Source organism: Ursus americanus, chromosome 1 (assembly GCF_024610735.1).
Source record: "Ursus americanus isolate L20-20 chromosome 1, mUrsAme1.1.p, whole genome shotgun sequence".
Taxonomy (NCBI): domain Eukaryota; kingdom Metazoa; phylum Chordata; class Mammalia; order Carnivora; family Ursidae; genus Ursus; species Ursus americanus.
In genome coordinates this window covers 38935652-38961919 of record NC_142127.1, presented here as the reverse complement: position 1 = coordinate 38961919, position 26268 = coordinate 38935652, and the positions used below count along the sequence as shown (strand labels likewise).

Sequence of the window (26268 nt, the reverse complement as noted above, 5' to 3'; positions counted from 1 at the left end):
CTTCCTCCTCCTTCTTAGCCTATAAGGTGAAGACAACAAGGATGGAGACCTTTGTGGTGATCCACTTCCACTTAGTGAATAGTAAATAATCATCATGCTTTTTATCTGTTGTGTGTGTCATGTGAAAATCTAATAGCTGTACAGCAAGAACTGAATATGATATTTTTGTGTCATTACTATCATCACCCCCTAAGTTTTTATCATGTAGAATTTTGTGTGTAAGACTTGTGTGGAAGTGGATAGCCTATACTTAACATAGGCATAATGTGAGTGATATTTAATATAAAGTCAATGTATTAGTTTTCTTACTGTTTCATGACTTTGCTTTTAAAGAATTACATTGCTGTATGTGTGCCTCTCATAATTGAAGAAACTATATATCAGCCTATAACAACTTACTCGTTAGTGTATAGGCTTGGTTACTGTGAAGCAACTGTATCCATTATACTAAGCTAGCATAAAGCAATCATATTGCTGCATTTTCATTATCAATGCATGAATACCTGTACATAAACATGAATTTGTTTTTTTATATTATCTTTACATTTTTGATGTCTAGTGTTTGTTAATGATACATATAACATATACATTGCTTTTTTATAGTATATGATTTTTTAAAGCATTTTCTCTAGTTTATTGTATGAATACAATATATGATGTGTATATAAAATATGTATATATTTTCAATATATAATCAACTGTATGCTATCAGTAAGGCTTCCGGTTAACAGTAGGGTTTTAGTAGTTAAATTTTTCAGGAGTCGAAAGTTAAGCAGATTTTTTACTGCAGTGGGTTGAGTGGGTCAGTTAGCGCTCCAACCCCTGCATTGTTCAAGGGTCAGCTATACTTATATGCTTGCTTTCTAGAAGATAGGGACATGCTCAAGTTTTAGACAGCATTAAACATCAAAATGCTCCTGGTTGCTTACATTTGTCTATAAATAGGTTCTGTAAGCAAATTGGTTAGATTTGTGTATTTTAGGCCACATTATTGATATCAATACCCAACTAAAGGAGAGGAAGACATGGTATTAGTGAGAGTTGGTAGGAGTAGGCTAAATTTTTGTGAGCTTGTTTTTAAAATTATTTTTGGGGTTAATGTGACCCTGAGACATATTACACAGATATAAGTAGTATAAACTTAATAGTAGCCATAAATAGATTCTTGCAAACTTGTGTTTTTGTATAGATCATTATAACAAGTCATGGAAAAGCTATTTTTTTTTAAAGATTTTATTTATTTATTTGAGAGAGAGAGAGACAGCCAGCTAGAGAGGGAACAGAAGCAGGGGGAGTGGGAGAGGAAGAAGCAGGCTCCCAGCGGAGGAGCCTGATGCGGAACTCGATCCCAGACCACTCGATCCCAGACCGTCGAGATCACGCCCTGAGCCGAAGGCAGACACCTAACGACTGAGCCACCCAGGCGCCCCGGAAAAGCTATTTTTTGAAAACTTTTCATGCATTTTGAGGAAGGGCAATAATTTCAGAAAGCATAGGTGTATTTTTTGTGTTGGGCTCGCCAAAGTGCTTTTTAGTGTGATAAATGTGAATTGCTTCATTTCTCTCTCACAGCCTCTGTGACAAGGACTGTTAATATTAACTTAAGATTCCTAAAGGCATATTTCTGACCTCGTAAGTCTTGCAGGAATTAACCTGAAATAAGACTATATATATAATACTAAGATTTGGTTTAGGTTAGATGGGTCACACCCATGCTAGAAAATTCCCAGGATGTTGAGTAGCTTGTATTACTATTTTGGACTTGTGTAGTATAAAAGTTTGTATAAAATAAGTGGACATTCTCTAAGTCTTGGATTGAAAAGTATAACAAGGGGAGATCTGATTAACTTACATGTTTCATGTATGTATTTTATGTGTGATTTGATCCAGATTTTTTCAATTAAAGATTCTTGATTATAAGTAAATTTAGTATTCACACAAGGAATCAAAAGTATGGATTTGGGTATTTTATGTTGGACCCTAGCATTAATAAAATTTTGTCATTAATTTAGGAAAAGAATTAACAATATAGTAAAATATAGTCAGAAGCAAGATATATCTTTCTAAGAAGTCAAAGCTTTTGACATAGAACAAAAAGAAGGAATAGGAAAGAAACAATACAATATAATCGCAAATTTCAGCTTTCTAGAAAAATGTTTTTCTGGTACTTTCCCAATGAGGAATTCCTAAAACTTGAATTTATTTGGTAAAAGCGGTATACTTAGTTGAAATATTGTCCATTTTAATCTAGATCTTAATTTTTCTTTGAGTTTATCTAATTTGGAGTTTGCTCAGTTTCTTGAATCAATAATAAGTTATGTCTTTCATCAAAAATGGAAAGTTTCCAGGGTGCCTGGGTGGCACAGTCAGTTAAGTATCTGCCTTTGGCTCAAGTCATGATTTCAGGGTCCTGGGATCGAGCCTAGTGTCAGGCTCCCTGCTCAGTGGGGAGTCAGCTTCTCCCTCTCCCCCTCTACTCCCATGTGCACACTCTCTCTCTCAAATAAGTAGATAAAATCTTTAAAAAAAAAAAAAAAAGAAGTTTTCCGGTATTATTATTTCTTCCAAGTAATTCTTCCAAGTAATTTTCCAGCACCACATCTCACCTCTCCCTGAGGTTTCATTATTTGTTTTAAATGGTTATTCTCTCTGTTGTTCAGACTGGATAATTTCTGTTGATCTATCTTGAAGTTCATTAATTCTTTTCTATATCATCTGCGCTCTACTGTGTCCATCCAGTGGGTTTTTAACTTTTGTTATTGCATTTTTTAATTTAAAAATTTCACTTGGTTCTTTATATCTTCTCTTTCATTGTTGAGTCTTTCTAATAATCAACTATTATTATTAGTGAATAATATAGCTGAGAGGGAATTGGTTTTATGACTTGATCTAGAATCTTGCATTTATTTGGGTTAGTGAACACTTAGCTAGTCTAAGCCAATAATATAAATACAGCAGTTTTCAAAATACATGTGGTTCTTTATGGAATAATTTTTTTTTTTAGCGTCCTTTGTAACTTTGGGCTCTTGGTTAATAGTAACTGGAAATGTAGAGTTTGTGACTTATTCATCTCTTTTGTACCATCTAGGGGCAAATGATTGTAAGTCCTCTTCCTAAAGTACCTTCAAGGACAAATTTTGCATCTGTAAAATCGCTTATTATGTTCTTGACCAAGAATTTTTTTCTACACCAGAAACAAAATTTAAGATTATACTTGACACTTGAAATATGTGAAAGTGAGGAATGCCAACCCCCTATGCAGTTGAAAATCTGTGTATAAGTTTTGATTCCCTAGGAACTTGACTAATAGCCTACCATTGACTAGAAGCGTTACCAAAAACGTAGTCGATTAACACATATTTTGTGTATGTTTTATATACTGTATTTTTACAGTAATGTAAGAAAAAAGAAAACATTATCAAGAAAGTCATAAGGAAGAGAAAATACATTTAAAGTAATGTACTATATCCAAGGGCGCCTGAGTGGCTCAGTTAGTTGAGTGTCCTACTCTTGGTTTCCGTTCAGGGCATGATCTCGAGGTCATGGGATCGCATCCTGCTTCAGGCTCAGTGCAGAGTCGGCTTCAGATTCTTTCTCCCTCCCCCGATGCCTCTTGATGCAGGGCTCAATCCCACCCCGAAATCATGACCTGATCTAAAATCAAGAGTTAGACACTTAACCAACTGAGCTACCCAAGTGCCCCTGTACTTTTTTAAAAACAAAATTAGATCATACTTTATGCTATATATGTTGCCTTTTTCATTTAACATTATACCATGAATGTTTTCTTGTGTTAAATAGTATTAGAAAATAAGATTTTTAATGGTTATGTGGTATACACTTTATAATAGATATTATAGTTCATTTTGTTGGAGTAGAGAAATTCTTCCCAGATTTTGGTTGGTCATCAGCTTTCTTAATTTTTTGTTTTCACATTTTCTTTTTATGGATTTTTATAGGTATTTTTGAGGGAAAAGAAAAAGGCTGAATAAGAGACTGTTTTTTAGTATCTGTGCTGCCAAAGTGAACAGAGACTTATTTTTTACATGCTTTTTAAAATTTTTATCTCTTTATTTTTAAGGTTTTTTTTTTTTTTTAAGGGTTTTAAGGGTTTTATTTTCTTTGGTAATCTTTACACCCAGCATGAGGCTCAAACTCATGACACCTGAGATCACAAGTCAGCCCACGTGCCCTTACGTGCTTTTTTAAATTATTTTATTTATTTATTTATTTATTTATTTATTTATTTATTTATTTATTTATTTTAAAGATTTTATTTATTTATTTGACAGAGATAGAGACAGCCAGCGAGAGAGGGAGCACAAGCAGGGGGAATGGGAGAGGAAGAAGCAGGCTCATAGCGGAGGAGCCTGATGTGGGGCTCGATCCCATAACGCCAGGATCACGCCCTGAGCCAAAGGCAGACGCTTAACCGCTGTGCCACCCAGGCGCCCCACGTGCTTTTTTTTAAACCAGGAGTTCTTAAAACCACAATCCTTATTCTTTGGTCTTCTTATTTTTGGCCTTAAATTATCTGTGGGGTTTTTTTTTTTTTTCATTTTTTTAAAAAAACTTATTTTTGTTACATTTTAATTGTTCACAGTGTCTTATCTATTTCTTCCCTTATTTCTTAAAGTGTTAAAAAATATAGTGTCCACACTTAACATGTTCATTACTAATATAATAATAAAATTTCTTAGATACCAAGAGTGAGGTCAGACTTTTGTCTCTGACACTTAACACCTTTGTTTACTGCAAGTTATTTAAGTTTTCTATGTCTGTGTTTCCTCATCTGAAAATTATTATTAATGATGACAATAATACATTTGGAGTTTACTTGGTATAATTAAAATAATGAAGAGAGAATACTTAACATAGTGCCTGATATAAATATTAGTCTCTCAATAAGTAGTATGGTGATGGATGGAAATATAAATAGGGTTGTAAGCGGTGATGATACTGTCAGTAATAGTAGAAATGTATGTGATACATTGTCTCGGAGTTTTCCACATTGATATTCAGGTTTAAGTTAATTTACTTGTTATGTAATCTTATTACTCATTTTTTTTAAAACTCTGGTTTTTTTAGTGGTTTTCCCAATCTTGTATTCATGGTGCTTTTGGTCCTTTATACAACTTTGAATGTATTCCATTTGAACTGTGTGTTTTCCAATACATCTATTACGATTTTATTTTGCCTATCATAGAATTAAACGATTTCACTAAAATTGTTTCACTGAAAATTTGGTGAGTGTATTTTTAATTATTTCAGATTATTTAATATATAAACAAAAATTCAAAAGGGTAAATAATAGGACCAATGTTTAAATATCTCCATCATCCTATTTTTTCACTTCAAATTAGTTTTTCACTTAACTAATATTTTTTAGATTTTAATGATAAAAATGTGAAGGAAAACATTTGTGACTATGAAAAATATCTCTATAATTTCCCCTTATGTTTTATATTTAGCTCTTTCAGCCAAAAAATATTGAGCACATACTATGTATGAGTCTAAAGAATATAGATGGAGGAACTTTGTGGAGCCTTTCAATGATTTTATAGTTTATCTTAAATATAACTACAATGTTTATTGAAAAGTTGAAGCAAGGAAATGCCATTATCTAATTTATATTTTTAACAAAGTTTACTCTGTGAAGAATGGATTTTAGCCGCAAGGATTCAGGTACTGGGACAAGTTTGTTTCTAAAAGAAAACCGTTAGTGACATGGATTAGGGTGGTACTACGGAGATGGAAATATGTAGATCAATTTAAAATTATGGTAGAAGTAAAGTTGAGAAGACTTGGCAATGGATGGGATTGGGGGGTCAGGAGGATAGACATGTACATGCTTACCCCTCTATGGGATGTGAATTCCATGCTTTGTATACAAGGTTTGTCTCATGACTTGCCTTCTGCATTAAAGATGCCATCGTCTAAATTTTTCCATCTGATTTGTTCGCATTCCCCCAGTCAGATTGCTGCCAACTTTTATTCTAAAATTCTCTTTACCTCCTGGTTGATTTGTGTATTCTTTTTATAGTCTGTCTTTCTGCTGAGCTATAGACTCACCTGATTAGATTTTGCTTAACTTTATGCATTGCTTTGGCAGTGCGATCCCAGCACTAAAGCCATACCAATGACAGGCCAGACCAGAGTTAAGTGATGTTATTATGAAGGGCAGGTTAAAAAAAAAAAATGGAAACCATAAAAGTAGATAATTTCATTTTAATAATCTTAGTTGAAAATGAGAGTAGAAAATATGAGGTGGCAAAATAGGGATGAGTGGTCAAAAGAAAGTTCTTCTTGTTTTTAAAGATGTAAGATAACTGAAAAGAATCCAGTAGAGATATAGAAAAGGGAGAAAATGATCAGTGGGGTAAATTTCCTGACAAGCTGCAAAAAGGTGATAATTAGTTTAAGAGAATGAAGGAAGTCTACCTCCTCCATTTTAACAAATGGGAAGGAAAGGATGAGTCATTAGGTTTTGCATTTTTGTAAGAGGAAGAGATTGTTTTACTATAATATTGTAAATCCGTCACTTAGTTCCCTCTAACCTCCAACTGGTAGGTTACTAATTAATGTCAGTAGAGCCAAGTATTCTATTCAACAGTTACCTTATTTTATTCTTATTCTTTTTGCTTTCCTCTTTAAAACAAATGAAGACAAAAAAGAGAGAACTGAGTATCCAGGGGGATACTGAAAAGGAGATAGTAGATAAGATGTGTCACTTACAACTTCCCCAAGTAGGTGATTGACTCAGCCTACCAGGGTCAGGGTATTTGGGGTGCAGAATTAGGAGGATGCTCTTCATAGGGGAGGGAGCTCTAATTTGAGGACACATTGTGCAATGGCTTGAAATTAGGGTTTAAAGACCAAGAGTGAAAGCACCTCCTACTTCCAGTTGGGGACTCAGGTTTTGAAGTGACAACAAATATAATTAGACAAATGGCCTTGTTATTAAGAAGTGATATGAGACAGAGATACTTTATTTTTTTAAAAGATTTTATCTATCTATCTATCTATCTATCTATCTATCTATCTATCTATCTATTTATTTGACAGAGAGAGACAGCCAGCGAGAGAGGGAACACAAGCAGGGGGAGTGGGAGAGAAAGAAGCAGGCTTCCAGCGGAGGAGCCTGATGTGGGGCTCGATCCCAGAACGCCGGGATCACACCCTGAGCCAAAGGCAGACACTTAACGACTGAGCCACCCAGACGCCCCGAGACAGAGATACTTTAGATCAGTGGTTTGAAAACTTTTTTTAAGGCAATGGGATGCTTTTTCAAACAAAATCTCACATAGAATCTCAATATACAGAACAGATAAAAGAGGACCTTTGATGGAAGCTGGTAGCGTATGGGCTAGAGCCATACCCTCTACTTCTTCCTCTCCTTGCCTTCTTCCTAGACACTTAAAAATACCTAAGACTCTGCAAAACATTTTTAAATTCAAAAGATGACAAAAACAGTTCACCCTTTACTTTCAGCCCTCTGCACCCCAACCTTTGGCAACCACAGTCTGTTCTCTGTATCTATGTGCTTGGTTTTTTATTTTTACTTATTTTTTAGATTTACACACGTAAGAGAAATCATATGGTATTTATTTTTCTCTGACTTACTTCACTTCACATAATTCCCTCGAGGTCCATTCATGTTGTCACAAACAGCAAGATATCATTCTTTGTATGGCTGAGCAATATTTCTTTATATGTATATACCACAATTTCTTTATCCATTCATCCATTGATGGATACTGAAGTTGTTTCCATATGTTGACTTTTGTAAATAATGCTGCTGTGAACATGGGGGTGCCTATTATCTTTTTGAGTTAGTGTTTTCATTTTGGTAAATACCCAGAAGTGGAATTATTGGATCATTACATTTTTAATTTTTTGAGGAACCTCCATACTCTTTTCCTTAGTAGCTGCACCAGTTTACATCCCCAGCAACTGTGCATAAGTGTTCCCTTTTCTCCATTTCCTTGCTAATACTTGTTATTTCTTGTCTTTCGGATAATAACCATTCTAACAGGTGTGAGGTGTTACCTCATTGTGGTTTTAATTTGTATCACCCCGATGATTAATGATACTGAACATCTTTTCATGTACCACCAGAGCTAGGTGATGAAGGGATGTTCCCTGGTGACAGCTTCAAAAACCAGGGCACCAGACATAAAAACTAGGATACCAGATATGTACAAAATTCCTCTCTAGGAGACACTAGGACTTTGGGATGTGACAAATGCTGAGCTCCAAGATAGTACCCACCCTCCAAGTTCTCTGGAAAAGAGTACAGTCAGCCCTTCGATGTATGTTTAATTAGAAGCTGACCCCTCAGTTGAATTCATAATGATTAGCTAATAAACCTCCCTCACAGAAAGATCAAGCTGTGCTTCTGTTGCCTCTTGCTCTTGCTGGAGATGGTGGCTGTTTAAGAACCCTTTCTCCACTAGCTGCAGTCCTGTGGATCTATGAATGTAAGCCCCACTGCCCACAAGAGCCAGGTGAGATACCCCTTGGAAGCAGTCATAAAAATCAGTGTTCTAGATAGGGTATGATTATTACAGCATGTGGGACCAGGAAAACAATGTCCCCTGGCCTCTGCAACTAGGCAGTCAAGAGGTGTTCCCTAGGCAGGAGCCATCAAAATTGGGGCACTAGTTGCATGTAAAAGCTTCCTTCTGATAGATACTGGTGCTCTGGAGCTCAGCAAAGAGGAAAGCATGAAGATGACACCTGCCAGTCTCCATCCCTGGTGAGTGTTCCAGCAGGCTCCGGGATGTGTCTGTTAAATTAGATGCTGCCCCCTCATGCCGATGCTTTAACATAAGTAGGTGAGCCTTCACTTTGGGTCTGGGCACGATTGGCTGCCTCGGAGCTGGGTCCTGGGGTAAGTGAATCTGAGTGTGAATCCTTTAAGAGCAGTTTCTCAGGTCACGATAGTCTGTAGGTTTTGGGATGCAAGCCTTGTTGGTTCTCGAAGTTACTTGTTTTGGGGGCTCATCTCTCAAGTGTGTGTCATCAAAATTGGGGTGCCCAGTGTGGGGCTTGAACCGTTTGCTCCTCTGGATTTTGAGTGCCTTCTTGGTTGTGGGTCTCCTTGCCAGGAGTGGGGTTTTATAGCAAGATTGTGTCTCAGCCTCTTCCCTGCTTCGATGTGCTTTTCTTGTTTGCCTGATACCTAGTCATCACTCAGCCAGACTTCAGGTCTTTTTGAGAGGAAATTGTTTCATAGGTCGCTGTAGACTCAGTGTGTCTGTGGGAGGGGGTGGGTTCAGGACCCTTCTGCATCACCATCTTGAACTGGAACTCCCTGTAGAACATACTGAAAGGTAATTTTGAGCAATAACAAATCTTTGGAAGTCCTTCTTTTTTTTAATTTAACTGTCATGAATACTGGCACATGGTAGCAAGTGGTAGAAAAGATACATAGTGAAAAACAAATCATCTATCCTAGATGTCAATTCCCTAGTCCCTTTATCTAGGAATAAACAGTTACCAGTTTCTTTCTTTCTTTTTCTTTTTCTGTTTGTTTCTCTCTGGAGTGCGAGGCCCATGACAGCATGTGCGCTGAGGGAGGGGCGGTGGGCGGGGAGAGGGATAGAATCCCAAGCAGACTGTGTGCTGAGCCAGAGCCCCAGGAGGGACTCAATCACAGGATCCCTAGATCAGGACCTGAGCTGAAACCAAGAGTACAACACAACTGACTGAGCCACCCAGGTGCCCCCAGTTACCAGTTTCTTAAACATTTTTCTAGAAATATTCTGTGCATACAGGCATAAGAATATATACCCTTTTTTCTTCATCACACATGAGATCATGCTATTTCTATTCCTCCCCAGTTTACTTTTTTCATTTAATTAGATGATCTAGTATAGATCTACTTCATTCTTTTATAATAGCTGCATGTTATTCTATTAAAGGGATGTACCATAATTCAACAATTCCTAATTGGTGGAATTTTTTGTTTTTTAAAGTTGTTTACAGGGGTGTCTGGGTGGCTCAGTCAGTTGAGCATCTGACTCTTGATTTCATCTTGGGTCATGATCTCAGGGTCATGGGAGTGAGCCCCGTGTCAGACTCCACACTCCTTAGGGAGTCTGCTTGGGAGTCTCTCTCTCCCTTTCCCTCTGCCCCTCCCCACTGCTCTCTCTCTCAAATAAATCCTATTTTAAAAGTCATTTACAATTAATATGTTGTAATAAATATCCTTTACGTATATCTTTTTTAAAAGATTTTATTTATTAATTTGACAGAGAGACAGCCATCGAGAGAGGGAACACAAGCAGGGGGAGTGGGAGAGGAGGAAGCAGGCTCCCAGTGGAGCAGGGAGCCCGGGTGGGGCTCGATCCCAGGACCCTGGGATCACACCCTGAGCCGAAGGCAGACACTCAACGACTGAGCCACCCAGGCGCCCCCTTTACATATATCTTTACCCATATGTGTGAATATACTTCTTGGATAAACTGAAAATTTTGAACAGGAGAGTGATAATATTAGAAAGACAAACCTAATGTTAGGATTACCAAGACAAAAATATTTTTGCATAATATTCACAAACTCTTGCCCTCATTTTGTTCTTTAAGAAGTGTGTTTTTCCTATTAGGTTAGCTCTGCTTCTTCCCCATTGAAAGGGAGTTTTTATTTTATTTCATCAGACTGTAGTACTTGGCATCTTTCTTTCTTCAACTTCTGAGTGTATGTGGATATCTTGCATAAAGTAACATGACTTCTGTTTGTTGCCCTGCTTCATTTTCTCAATCTCTTATTCATCAGCCTCAATTACTCTCCAGAAATATCTCAGAAATTCCAGTTAATTTTAGTTGTATTTCCTAGTTAAGCAATTCTTTAGGTCTTTTTGCTTGTACTTTGGGACTTTGTAGATGAAAGGAACAATTAACTACACATTGTCTCTTTTTTTTATTCTCTTGACTTTTGTATCCTTGTTAGAAATCTCTAATCCTAGTCAATATTTAAATTCATGTACTTTACCTACAGTTTAGTTGATCCATACATGTTAAATTTTGCTCAGATCTTCTATAATATTCTTTTATATCTTAGGATAATCTCTTTCTCACAGATGTCTCATTGCAAAGGAATATTTAATCCTTTTGAATAGATATTTACTGAACGGTGTGAAAATCCGTGCTTTATTCTTGCATAAGTTTCTTATCAAGTCTCTCGAGGTATAAATAAGATGAGAAGATCTTTAAAAGATTTAGCAGAATTTTATAATTTAGCATGACACATATTTATAGATAAAACCAGGCCAATGAAAGGGAGGATAAGGAAAAAGTAGAATTAAATTGTTAAACATTTTAAAGATTCATTTATTCATTTTAGAGAGAGAGAGTGGGGAGAGAGAGAGAGACAATCTCAAGCAGACTCCCCTCTGAGTGCCAGGGCTCCATCTCATAACCCTAACTAAGATCATGACCTGAGCTGAAATCAAGAGTTGGATGCTTATGGAGAGGATGTGGAGAAAGGGGATCCCTCCTACATTGTTGGTGAGAATGCAAGTTGGTACAGCCACTCTGGAAAACAGTGTGGAGGTCCCTTAAAAAGTTAAAAATTGAGCTACCTTATGATCCAGCCATTGCACTACTGGGTATTTACTCCAAAGATACAGACGTAGTGAAGAGAAGGGCCATATGCACCCCAATGTTCATAGCAGCTCTGTCCACGATAGCTAAATCGTGGAAGGAGCCGAGATGCCCTTCAACAGATGACTGGATTAAGAAGTTGTGGTCCATATTATTCAGCTATCAAAAAGAATGATTTCTCAACATTTGCTGCAACATGGATGGCACTGGAGGAGATAATGCTAAGTGAAATAAGTCAAGCAGAGAAAGACAATTATCTTATGGTTTCTCTCATCTATGGAACATAAGAACTAGGAAGACCGGTAGGAGAAGAAAGGGATAAGGAAGGGGGGGTAATCAGAAGGGGGAATGAAGCATGAGAGACTATGGACTATGAGAAACAAACTGAGGGCTTCAGAGGGGAGGGAGTGGGGGAATGGGATAGGCTGGTGATGGGTAGTAAGGAGGGCACGTATTGCATGGTGCACTGGGTGTTATATGCAACTAATGAGTCATCGAACTTTGCATCAAAAGCCAGGGATGTACTGTATGGTGACTAACATAATAAAAAAAATTAAAAAAAAATTTAAAAGACAAAAAAAAAAGAGTTGGATGCTTAACCAACTGAGTCTCCCAGCTACCCCTAACTGTTAAATATTTTAACGCAATGTGAAGGTTTTGTTTTGTTTTGTTTTGTTTTTTACCACCAAGTTGATAAAACTCTGATGGTGACTTAAGGGTTAATTTAGTTCAAACCTATCATTTTTCAGATAAGGAAACTAGTATTTAGGGTGTCTGAGACTTGCTCCAGATCACAGGCTGCAACACAGAGCACCTGATTGCCAGCCCACTTTTGTTTGGGGATGTAATTGTTACTCTTTACAGTGGTGGTTAAAATATATGAGGCTTCAAAGGAAATTGATTCATTTTATATATTCATATTTTAAGCCACAATATACTGTACTTAATTACTCAAAATAACTATTTTTGAAAATGTAGGTAAATAAAAGTTTTGTAAATAGAATGATTTTTCCTTCAAACATATTATATAATTTTGTTTGTTGTCTAATAAGGTGTTTCTGCCTTATCTCCTATTTCACAAAATCCCTTACCAGAAAAGTGTTTGTGTCTTCCTGGCTTTTAATTTTGTTTTGCTACTTAAAATCTTGAAATATTATTTGTCCTAGTGTTCAGTTGCCTGGAAGTTATCTAAAGAAATAGTTTTATAAGAGCCTTTGTCAGAACTTTCAGAAATTCATGGACTTGTAAATCTACTGTTAGTCGTACTACTAAACCAAAAGCAGCAGCATAGTGATTACCTCATGATCTTTCTTGTTCTTGGTTATTGTTTTTCACTTGAGTTTACATTGCAAGGAAAAGTCAGGTTTCACCAAATCGACTTTTGTGCCTTGAATTCCCACAGAGAACTTTCGGTATTGTTGGCAGAGATAAAGACAGAACACCTTTTAGGGGAAATATCTAAGTCCGTTTTTAGGTTTCGTGCAACTAACACAAAGGGCAGCTGACCACGTTTGCTTTTCCTAGCCAACGTGTCTTGCCCGCCCCAGTAGCACCTGTTCACTTTTACGCCCAGCAGCTGTCAGCGTTCATAAACTCTGTGATTACACAAAAGGGAAGTTTGAAATGCCTGAATTTGAACAGTGTTATCATTAACAACTGATCGTTGAAGCTTTTTGGATGCAGTATAAAAAATCATGCAGGAAAGTTGTTTGTGGTAATTCTGATTTTTGTCTATTCTCAGAATTGTTATTGGTCAATATCATCCTAGTAAAATATAGTAAATTCATGTTATTCAGTATGAGCAAATATTCTGATATGTGTTAATGACATATCGTACATTATCAGTTTTAAACAATTAGGACAAAATGTAAAATAATAGACGAGTTAGACTGACACAAATGATAGCTTGAATAAAACGATAATGTTATCATTTATTGCAATGTCAATAAATCAGCTTGAACCATCCTATTATAACAATTATATAGAATTACTACTTAATAGAAAGTTTTAGTTAATTGAATTCTACGTAATGTAATTTTTGATACTTTAGACCAGGATTTCTCAACCTTAGCACTACTAACATTTGGGGCTGGGTAATTTTCTGTGTGGGGAATGTCCGGTGCGTTGTAGGAGTTCAGCAGCATCCCTGACTCTGTCTCTGCAGTACTAAGATCAAATAATACATGAATAATGTAGATACTCGAACTTCTAAGAAAAATGGCTGCATAAGCATATTTTTTTTTAAAAAAGTAAAGCCCTTTTCCACTTAAATGAACAAAAGGGAACCAAGAATGAAAGAGAAAATTCCACCCTTACTGAAACTAAAAAAAGCCCTTAACATCATACTACTAGCTGTAGTTCTACTCTTTCTTATTGCCAGGTTTAAATTTTATTTTTAAACAATGTTAAAGAAGCTACTAGGATTTTATTTCTACAGAATAGGTTCTCAAAAGTAGATTATAAGATCCAAAATATGTATATTTTTAATTTTAATCACCATTTCCAGGAAAAGATCTCCAAAAAGCAATATGTAGAGACTGCTCATTTTGCTTTCTGGGTTTTACCTGCTGAATCAGGTTATAGCAACAGAAAGAAACATACCTAGGGTTCATAGTTTATTATCCTAAAAAAAGTAATGACTATTATTTATTGAATACTTTTATGCCAGGTACCCAGCTACAAGTACTTATCTATGTTATATCACCAAATTATTTTTGCTCTGGAGTACAAAGGCAAATTTAAAAAACAACAACAACAACAACTTTACATTATTTTAAAAAAATAACACGTTTAAATAGTACATTTTAGAATTTTTTAAGACAGTGAGGTTGCCGGCTGTACATTTTAAAAAATAGCCTTTTTCTGTAAACTAGGTGAGGGACGCATAATTTTTGTACGTAGTGAAATGAGTCTTGTTGGTGAAAATAATTTGTGGAGAAAATGTTAGTATGGGCCTTGCCATCAGACCGGCTACATGTCTCCAAGCTCATTGGTGACTGTTTGATGACCAAAACCTGCCTTTCAAGCATTAGTTTCACGTAACCGTCAGTACCAACTACTCTTTTCCATGATGAATCCTGATAAAGAAAAGTTCTTTAAGAATATGGACATATTCATTATAGCAGTATCATCATCTGTAGAGGTGATTGACAGCAGTGCCAGAATATGAAGAGAAGTTTTTGAATTGTATATGATTGTAAAACTTACTGAAGTGGTTCCTAATGATACTATGTGTCAACCTGTGATAACCTTTACTATATGAGAAAAATCGTCTAGATACTATATGTATTAAATCAACATTTATACATTAACCCTGCATTATTTTAATTGGTCAGTATTTTTAAATCAAAAAAATTTTTTTAGAAAATATATAGTAATTATGTGAATTGCTTATAGAATTCCATACAGAAATCTTTTTTTATGGTGAGATTTCAATGGCAAAAGTTTACTTGTGGTTGATCATAAGTTCAGTTATAAGTGAGCAGTATATTTTTTTGTTTCTTCCCATAAGTTGTGTACTTATTAAAGCAATTGTGAACTTCATGACTTTCTTGCTTATTTATAGAATCAGTGTTTGCAGAGATTACTAAAATAACCATAACCTATTCTAGATTAAAAAATTTTACTGGGATATAATTGATATATAACATTTGAAATTAGTTTCACGTGTACAACTTAATGATGGATATTTGTATATATCGCAAAATGATCATCACAATAAGCCTACTTAACATTCATCACCACACAGTTACACATTTTTTTTCTTGTGATGGGAACTTTTAAGATCTACTTTCTTAGCAACTTTCAAATGTACTCTATAGTATTACTAACAATAGTCACCATGCTGTACGTTATATCCCATGACTGACTTATTTTAAAACTGGAAGTTATACCTTTTGATTCTCCTTCACCCATTTCTACTCTAGATTTTTAATATCAACATAAACTTAAAATAAGACCAATGTAAGATTGCACCTGAAATAGCTAAGCAAGTAAATTAAAGACACATGTAAGTGGCCCGGTCATTATAAAGGGCTCATACTAAGACCATTTTAACTATAGTTCAAACCTGGCATTAGTAACAACTCTAAAATGTATTTGTCTTTTTGATAGGGGAGGAGTGCTTGCTCTGATAGAGGTTACCAGGTCAGATTCTTGGATGCTTAAGACTTAACAAGAGTTGGATTTCGAAGACAGTCCATTGAAATGTAGTGTTCTTTCTTGATTTGTTAAGATAATATGGGTAATAAGTTGTAAATGAATAGATGATGAGGTAATTTAGGAAGACTAAGAAATTAATATGTTATATGCAAGTCTATTAAAAGAAGTTTTGATATACTTAACATTAAACTTATTTCATAAATTGGTATTTTAAATTATTCTTATGTTTTTATTCCATATTTTATCTTTCCAAAGAGCGTGTATTTTGAAATTATGTCATATTTTATAAAAGTATCCCTAAATGTTTGACTTATTTTGATAATAAGGTATGTTTAATTCTTTGAATAATTCCACTATCTAATACTGAGAATTAACATTTTTCTCCCTCTCATAGATATGGAGTCTGGAGAACGGTTACCATCGTCAACAGCCTCCACTAGTACACCTTCATCTTCTCTACCTTCTGTGGCTTCATCAGTTTCAAAAGGCGGCCTTTCCACAGGAGCTGCTTCACTTAGCTCTACAATCAGCCCATGTGGTGAATACCCTTTATTAACTCAGTTTTAGAATGCCATCCATTTACTGATTTGCATTCATAGTGTTTTATTGAACTGGATAACATGATTTCATTACCTCTGTTGACCTGTTGAACAATAACTAAGTTAAACACCTAGTCTGTGCTTTTTCTGTATTTTACCAGCATGCTGAGATTGCACTTTTCATGCTTATTAGAGGCTCTGTTGGAGAGTTTCATCATAATGTCTTAATTTGACCATTTCAATGAGTACACGTGAAATGTTTTGAAACAATAGGCCCATGAGGGAGTGAAGAAATACAAAGGAGTCCTTGGTGGTAAGATTAGGTACCAGTGCTATGGACCTTTTATTCTAAATTTGCTTCTGGTATTTGAAATATCCTTCACCAAACTCCAACTACTCCAGTTCACAGATGTGTCCTAAGGGAGATGATTTACTCGATGGAAAATATTTTAAAAATGAACAGCATGACAAGTTTCTCTTAAACATGAACAAAGTTTAGATTGCTAAAAACACAATGATAAGAGCTTTATTTCAGAAATGAAAGTACCATAAATTTCTATTAATTATATAGAAGGTATTTTTAATTACTGCCCAAAATCACTCTTTGCCCAAACACAGGTTTGGTAGAATACATCCTTTTTTTAAAAAAAGAGAAAATGTGTTAAGTGTGATTAACTCTTTCCTTTATCACTAGGAAGATTTTTAACCTTAAATATTTTTTATCTTAAAGATTATTTCATATGTTCATAAGCAGTAGAACTAAATGATATCTCACTTTTTTAAAGTTAGATTTATAATTTTGGATAAATGAAATGCATAAATATGGAATGTTTGCTAACAAAATACCTTAGTAAATTGCCAAATATATATTTGTTCTATTATTTTTTTAATCAATGGCATGACAAGAAGGATGTCATTTTGTCATTGATTTATCAGAACAATTTTCTATAGAATTTTCTTAGTGATTATAAAATAACTAAGATAAAATAGTCTTTTATATAAAATAAAATAAAATAAAATAAAATAAAATAAAATAAAATAAAATAAAATAAAATAAAATCCCTGTTCTCCTGCATCCTGTGCAGTCTTGGTTAAGTCCTTTCACAACTTCATGCACATGTCCCTTATATATGAAATGATGAATGCCTTTGATGATATGCTGTGTTCAAAAATAGTGATGCAGGTTTATCGTTAGTCTAAATGATTGCACACAATTGTACCTTTGTAATTATTCTTCCCTGCTTTTTATAATTCTTCTTCTTTCCTTTGTTGTCAACTCACTTCAGTCTATCTTCCAATCTGCTGTCTAACTTTGTATTCACTTCTGAATTAGTCTTTATATAATGTTTCTAGAGAATTTTTTTTTTTAATATTGAAGTAAGTTTTAATAGCATTCTTGAGTACAGAGCCATGAGTGTTCTGGACACTTGGCTGTTACCAATTTCTCTGTTTTCTGAATTAGTCAGATGTTAGGCACTATTTTTTGTTAGCAGTAGTTGGGAGTTGCAAAAGGGGAGGGGTATGCTGAGTTGTTGAGTAGCATCAGAAATTTCCTTGTCTAGAAAGGAATATATCTTTGTCATTTATTTACCAACTTAAAAAGTTGTAGACTTTTTATGTTGAGTTGCTTATTTTGAACGGAAGCATATTTTATTTCTATGTTTATTCAGAAATAGATCAGTTATTAACACACTATACTTTCAGTATGTACAGCATAAGTTTTTTTTTTTTTTTTTTTTTAAGATTTATTTATTTATTTGACAGAGAGACAGCCAGCGAGAGAGGGAACACAAGCAGGGGGAGTGGGAGAGGAAGAAGCAGGCTCCTAGCGGAGGAGCCTGATGTGGGGCTCGATCCCATAATGCCAGGATCACGCCCTGAGCCGAAGGCAGACGCCTAACGACTGCGCTACCCAGGCGCCCCAGCATAAGTTTTTTAACTTTCTAAGAAAATGCTTTTTTGTTGTTGTTTTTAACTTTCACAGTGTTTTGGTTTATGTTTAAAGTAAAGCCTTATATTAACTTCCAACCCATTGGTTGGTTAAGAGAATGCTCAATTGCCCTACATAGCTCTATTTATCATATTTTCCTGTCTTCTCTTATTTGATTCATTCTTTTTGGCCCATTCATTCTGATAATTCTCTTCATTTCAAAACAAGATCATAGAGTGTTAATGTGCCCAGACTCTTTGTCTTAATAAACAACTTAAATCTCCTCAATTTGTTTGATGTATAGAGAGGACAAAACAATTTTCATCTTTAAAATGTTGAAACCTCAACAGTTCTTTAATGGCTCCTTTGAGGACATTCTTTTGTTTTAAACAGTTACTTTAATTGGCCTTTCTCTGTCATCTTCATTAATGGCATGTCTATAGGAATTCTTCTGAGTTACAAAGGATGTAATTCAAACCTGCTTTCAAACTTTGAATGATCAACTAATTTTTCTGAGTGAATACCTTGTCTGGATTTGGGATTAAACCTACCTACAAGTTAATCTGTCACTATTATGGATGCTGGCAAAGGACATGAAATTCCTAGGTCGGCAATTTTATTATTTATTTTCACAGCAATTAACATGTATATCATGTTGGCATTGGTTCCCCATGCCTCCCAAGTCCCACAGAGGCTACATGATGGCCCAATTGAATCTTATAAATGCAGTGGGTTTGTGTCGCAGCTGAAGAATACTGAACTTGGGGAATCCATTGATTTCATACAAATGAAAGCAAACCCACTCTTTGTCTTGAAGAAGATGTTGCTTCATCCTTCAGGGTTGCTCCTTGCAAATGCAATCCTGAGAAATGGCCTGCTTAAAGAATGGTCTAGGCTTTGCATTCTTCGCATATGCAGCAATAACATGAAGGGACATGGGAGGACTGCATCTCACAGCACAGCACACCTTTAATTTTATTATAGTAACTAGTTTGTTGGTCTTATCAGAAGAGTAATATTTCTTTTCCCTTTAAGGTACGAATTTTAAAAGATAACTTGCCTATTTCTAAAAAATAATTTGGGACAGCTTTCAGTGAATGTATTGGCACAATAAACAAACAGAAAGTAACTAAAATATCAAACCATAGGCTCTAAAAACTGAAAAGGTGTTAGCTGAAGAAAGCCACTCTTACGGAACAAAAAACTTACTGAATGAGCTGCTAAGAATAAAAGGAAAATGTAATGGCTTACATGACTCACACACCATTGCTAGTAAGCTTATCAGTTCCTCAGAAGGCCCTGAATGGTATAGGAAATACATCACCAGAACCTTTGTAAAAAAGGCCAAATGATGCACAGTATCCCATGTGTCAGTCTCACTGATATTCAGATTCTTCCACATTATTGGCTCTGAGAGAAAGCTAAGAGAATAATAGTTCCCCAAGGAAACTTTATGAAATTTGTTTGAGATTTGTGGTCATTGACCTAATAAAAAGATAGAACTTTGATAAATTTCAGTGACAGTTTAAATTGTGTCATAGACCAGTGGCTTTCAACCCATTTTTAAGGTAGAACCTTCAAACAAAAGCTTATTATAAAAATGCTGAATATATAAAACAAATAAGCCATTTAAAGCTTCTCTGGCTAAAGCCTACATATGCCTACTTTTCTCTGAAAAATTAAAGAGACTGTTTTATATGTGTATCCTAACTACAGGCCACCTCCCTCTACAGAAGTGTGCCCAGTCATGGTATATTGAGGAAATTGCAAGTTGACCAGCAAAGGCCTTAACTTAGGGTGTGTCATTCTGACAACGCTTAATTATAAATAGGAAAACATGGCAGTTAAACACACAAACACATAGAAAGACAGTCCTGGAGTGGATAATGCCATCACACACCTGGGCTCTTTTTTTTTTTTTTTTTAAGATTTTATTTATTTATTTGAGAGAAAGGGAGAGACAGAGCATAAGCAGTAGGGAGGGGGCAGAGGGCAGAGGGACAAGCAGGCTCCCCACTGAGCTGGGAGCCAGACGCGGAACTGAATCCAGGACCCTGAGATCATGACCTGAGCCGAAGACAGATACTTAACCGACTGAGCCACCCAGGCAGCCCAGACCTGGGCTCCTAATTTTATATTCTGTCTTCTGGAGTATGGGACTTTCATGCTCACATACGTATCCCATGGCTACAGCCACATACAGCACAATTTTCCTAGAAAGAAGAAGGTGGGGTGAGAGTGGAGCAAAAGTTGCATACCAGCTTACTTTGACCCTTATTAAAGAGCTGTCCCAGAAACCCCATCTAGAGATTTCCACTTAGATCTCTTTCATCAGAATGGTAATCTCAGCTTCAAGGAAGGTCAGGAAAACTAGTTTTTAGCTGAGCATACTGCCGTCCTGAAGAAAATAGAGGTTATTAGTAAGGAAGGAGAGAATGGATAGGCAATATCTACTATGGCTAAGTGGAACCAGAGGGACAGGAGGTCAAGCTGGGGAATAGGGTCATGTCAGACCATTTAGAACTTCACGTGTGATGCTTAGGAATTTAGGCAGAATATTGTATTGATTAAAAGCAAAGATTTTGCAATCAAAATATCTTGAAATTGAATCTTGGCTTATCCACATATTAGCTCAGTGAATTTAGGTAAATTACTTATTCCTCTCTGAGCTTTGGTTGCATCATCTATGAAATAGATATAACACCACCCATTTTGTAGCATTATAAGGATAAATGAGATAATGCCTGCCATACATCAGGGGCTTAGTAAATTATAATCATTATTTTTATTCATGCTTCAAGTGGAAGGGTTTTATATGATCACATGGCTTTGAAAAAGAAAGCTTTAGCATCATGTCAAACATCAGTTTGCAATGGGAATGAGATCAGAGGCAAAGAAGACTTTTAGGAGTTACTTATATTTATCTGGGTAAGAAATGATATGGGCCCAAATTAAGGAGTTATTGGAGATGGAGAAAGAGGGTTGCAGAGATATTTAAGGAGTAGATACTTATGGGATGTAATGACTATTCAAATTTGGCAAGGCAATGTTGAGAGGGAGAGAGAAGCCCTAACATGACTTGAATAACTGGGTCAGGAGTGATGTAATGAGAAATGTGGAGGAGGAATAAGTTTTAAAGGATAAAAGGCTTAGGTATCTTTTTGCATGTTGCATTTAATGGAATACACATCCATTTATATATCCCCACAACTGTTGGTGAATATTGGAGTTGTTTTTGCCAATTATAATGTTTTATGACCATTACACATGGACTCCAGTGCAAATAAGCTTATATTTCTGAAAATGTCTTCAACTTTACCAGTACTACTAATTTATTTTCCCACCAGCTGTATATTAGAATTCCTGATGCTTGTCATCCATGCTAATACTTCTCATTGACAGCCTTTTTGATTGTTGTCAATGCTGAATACAAAATAGTGTCTCATTAAGGTACCTTTTTATGTTTTTAGCTTTTGGATTTCTTCTTTTTTGAAGTGATTATATAGGGCTTTATACATGTTTGTATTGGATTATGTATCTTTTTCTTACAGATTTATAAGTGTTTTATATTTTGGATGCTAGTCCTTTTGTGAGTTATATTTGTGGGAGATATCTTTCCCCAGTCTGTGGTGTGTCTTTTTTAATTCTAAATTGTCTTTTGATTAATAGAACTTCCAATTTTAATGTAGTCAGATTTATCAGTATTTTTATTTATGCTTATCCTTTTTGTCTTGTTTAAGGACTCCTCTTTTACCTTCAAGGTCATAGATATATATTTTTAAAGATTTCACTTCCCCTTTAGTATTACTTTGAAAAATCTATGGTTATCAGGTATCAGGCCAGTTGTGATAGACTGAATCGGCTTTTTGGTTTTGCAGCTGTGACCATTTGGGGCTGTTGGTTGATATATCAGTCAGTTCAGCCCATGAAAACACAAACCGCTAAGGCTGTTTAAGCAGAAGGAGATTTAATACAGGGAGTAGGGTACTTATGCAATTATCGAGGAGCCGGTTCCCCCAGCCCCACAGATGATTTCAGGGCATTACTGTTGAGTTGGCCTGCTTAAGGAAACTACCTTTGGTTCAATCAGGACACCACTGTTCCAGCAGAAGACTCCGTGGATCATACCACCTTAGCTGCAATCCAGTAATCAGGAACCACTGACATCACTGCCTCCAAGGTGGATCTGTGGTGCCTGCTAGACCTACACCGGCAAAAAGGATAACCTCCTGTGCTGCTAATCTGCCAGCTTAACTCAGTTTTTAATTCTTTCCAAACACATCTGATTGGCAGAATCTAAACAACATCCAGAATCCTGGCTGCAAGAGAGACTGGTAAATGTAGTTTTTTAGCTGCCCAGCTTCTACATCGCAGGAAGACACACTGAAAGGAGTTTAGAACAAATGTTAAATGAGCCAATTACCTATCCACTTGAGCTCATCCAGCGATAGGCCCCCTGCCATATCTCCCAACCCGTGAAGTGTAATAAACTCCTGATACGTACAGATGAGCTCTATTCCAGTTTCAGCAGTTTTTTTCTTCAGAACATTTAATAGCTCATTGTACACTTAGTTCGAATCTTTTGGGGGGGGTGCCTTGGTGGCTCAGTTGCTTAAGCATCAGACTTCCACTCAGGTCATGATCTCAGGGTCCTAAGATCAAGCCCCACATCAGGCTCCGTGCTCAGTGGGGAGTTTGCTTCTCCCTCTCCCTTAGCCCCTCTCCCTACTTGTGCACACGCAGTCTCTCTCTCTCTCTCTCTCTCACATAAATAAATAAAATCTTTAAAAAAGCAAAAAGGAATCTCTTTTGAGATTTGTCAGAAATGACATAGTTCACCTCTCCCTCCTTCTTGAAAACCTGCTTTGGGGAAAGGTATCAAATTGGTATTATTTCTTCCTTAAATTTTTGGTAGAATCCACCAATGAAGTCATCCGGGTTCAAGGTTTTCTTGTCGTCGTCGTTGTTTTATTTGTTGTTGGAAGGTATTAAAACATGAGTTCAACTTTTTAAATATCAATATAGAACTATTCAGGTTATCTTTTCTTTAGTGAGCCTTGGTTGTTAATGTCTTTCAAGGAGTTTGTCCATTTCATCTAAGTCATTTAATTTATGGGCACATTGTTGGTCCAAATAGTACCTTATCCTTTGAATGTCTTCTCTTTCATTATTGATATTAATAATTTGTGCCCTTTTTTCTTGTGATTAGAGGTTTATCAATATTTTTTGAAGTTTGTCAATATTATTAATCTTTTGACAAACTAGCTTTTGGTTTCATTGATTTTTCTGTTTTCTGTTTTATTGATTTCTGTCCTTTATTATCTCCTGTTTTTCTGTGAGTGTGATTTCCTCTTTTTCTTTCTTTTTTGTAACAAAGAGAAAGCTTAGATCATTTATTTAAGACCTTTCTTTTTCTTATATATGCATTCAATGGTATAAATTTCCCTGTTAAGTACTGCAATAGCTGTATCCCACAAACTTTGATTTATTTTCAGTATCGTTCTAGTGAAAATATTTTCTCTTTTCCTTTGTGAGTTCTTCTTTGACTGATGGGTTATTTAAAAGTCAATAATTTGACATTCGATTTTTTTAATTGATGTCCATTTTAATGTCATTGTGGTCAAAAACATACTGATGATGATCTATGCCCTGTTTTTTGGCTGTCCACTGTTGCTTTTTTACACTGGCACACTGTGAGTCTCCTCTGTGTCTGTGAAAATTGTCAGGTTTGAGATGAGTCTCTTTCTCTCTGGTTTCCTTACGTCTAAGATTACCCTCTACTTTCCAGCTGCTCTGCCATCTTTGGACTCTGTACTCTGACACTTCAGGCTTTCTGCTGTCTAATCTAATCATGGGGAAGGAATGTACTCAATTAAGAAATACATCAAACTCAACTGATCTGCCGTGCATAGTAGCTCTTTCAAGAGTAGATTTCTCGGGGCGCCTGTGTGGCGCAGTCGTTAAATGGCTGCCTTGGGCTCAGGGCGTGATCCTGGAGTACTGGGATCGAGCCCCACATCGGGCTCCTCTGCTGGGAGCCTGCTTCTTCCTCTCCCACTCCCCCTGCTTGTGTTCCCTCTCTCGCTGGCTGTCTGTGTTAAATAAATAAAATCTTAAAAAAAAAAAAAAAGAGTAGATTTCTCTGTGTTCTCTGCTAGCTATTTTGCGGGGCTCCTGGGGTCCTTCCCCATTCATGCACAGTGTACTTGTAGCTAGGCATTTGGATAGTTTAAGCTCTGAATTTGAGCCTCATTCTTTCTGTGGTTTGCTCACTGCCAGAATTTCCCCTTTAAATTTCCTGATGTTGTTTTTAAATCCAGTTTTTATTATTATTTTCTGTGGATGAATCATGTGACCTCTACACTACTACTATAATATTACCTGAAGTTGTCCGCCACGAAACAAATCACTTTAAAAACAGATTTCACTTAAGAGCCCAGGGGTGGTATGTGACCCTGTCTGGTCAATCCAAACATCTTATTTCCCTGGCAGTAGTGATTGGTTAAGGAATAATGGGCACATATGTAAGTCAGACTAATCAAAGACAAAGAGACTGCATTCTGGCTTTTTCTTAGTGAGAAAGGATACCCTTTTGTCCCACAAACCTAGGAGAAAGGGCCCAGTTGAGGACATAGAGTGAAGAGAAGAGAGAGAAATTAGGTGCTGGTAAACTTTCAATCAATCTTCCTTATCTTTTTTTTTTTTTTAAAGATTTATTTATTTATTTATTTCACAGAGGTAGAGACAGCCAGCGAGATTGGGAACACAGGCAGGGGGAGTGGGAGAGGAGGAAGCAGGCTCATAGCGGAGGAGCCTGATGCGGGGCTCGATCCCATAACGCCGGGATCACACCCTGAGCCGAAGGCAAACGCTTAACGACTGAGCCACCCAGGTGCCCCCAATCTTCCTTATCTAAAGGGAGCTATTTCCAAAAGTTTTTACGTTATATGAATTAATACATTCACCTTTTCATTTAGTCATTTTGAATTGGGTGTTTGGTACTTTTTGACCTAACCGATACACCCTTCATGATCTAATCTCTGCCTACTTAAAACTTATCTGGTAGTGTTCTCACTCTTGTTTCCATTATCTTTCAGAGTCCCTAGCCTTTTACTTCTTCAGATACAAAGCATTCTTTCCCAAACCAGGATGTCAAACATGCTGTCCCTCTGTCTGGAAAACTTCATGTGGCTGATTCTTTCTTATGCTTTTTCTCAGGTTAAATGTCCTGAGACATTAGTTGGAGAATTTTCCTCTTTTCATAGTGTCTAGGTAATTGTTCCACTATTATGTATTTTTATTCCTAATAATTTCTTCCATCATCCTCTTCACAATACATAATTATACATTTGGTGTTATTTTACTAATTTGTCCCTTTTTCTACATTTAAAGGACAGGAACTGTATCTGCTTTCTTTTGTCAGCATGTATCTAGTCAGTGCCTCGCACAAAATACATGCTCAAGAAGCAATTTTTGAAGAAAGAAAGGAGATGAACTTGCAGGACTTGGACCTGAAAATCAGATGATAAATTAACTTTAATTAATAAGTTTCCTAGGCCATGCTGTGTTTTGTTCTGGTGGTACCAAATGGCTGTGCAGATTTTAGTTGGGGATGGGCATTGTAAGCCACATGGTGAGGAATCTTAAAGGATCAGTTGACCTTACTGAAAAGGGAATGAATAAATAAAACCCTGCAAGTCCAAAGTTATTGTTTTATTAGAACTTCTCATTTAAAAGAAAACCAGGGCTTAAGTTTACAGTCACTAGAGAATGATAGAAAAAAAATGAGATAGGCCTGTTCTTGTGGGTTTAAGAATAAAGCCAAGGTTTCATTCCAGTTTCTTTTAGTGTTTATGTTATGGTGTGAATAACTATTATAACATTTTTAGTTGATTTGTCTATAGTGTAGATATCTGTAAATTTCATAAATAAAGGCTCTCAAATGTTCAGGTGTATAGCCTTCCTCGGTGGGTTTATTTTCGAAATATTATTTTACTTTAACTTTCATTTGTAGTTTTAATTTAGAATTTTA

At 36.0% G+C, this 26268-nt stretch overlaps 1 protein-coding gene across 18 annotated transcripts in view; it reads left to right on the top strand.

Moving 5' to 3' along the window:
- BAZ2B (bromodomain adjacent to zinc finger domain 2B) overlaps positions 1-26268 on the top strand; it is a 290562-nt gene that overhangs the window by 143729 nt on the left and 120565 nt on the right. For all 18 annotated transcript variants that reach the window (XM_045781084.2, XM_087861283.1, XM_087861240.1 and 15 more), the window contains one exon: positions 16162-16305. In XM_045781084.2, the coding sequence (XP_045637040.2) occupies positions 16164-16305 (142 nt within the window). In that variant the 5' untranslated portion in view covers positions 16162-16163. The remainder of the gene's footprint in view (positions 1-16161; positions 16306-26268) is intronic.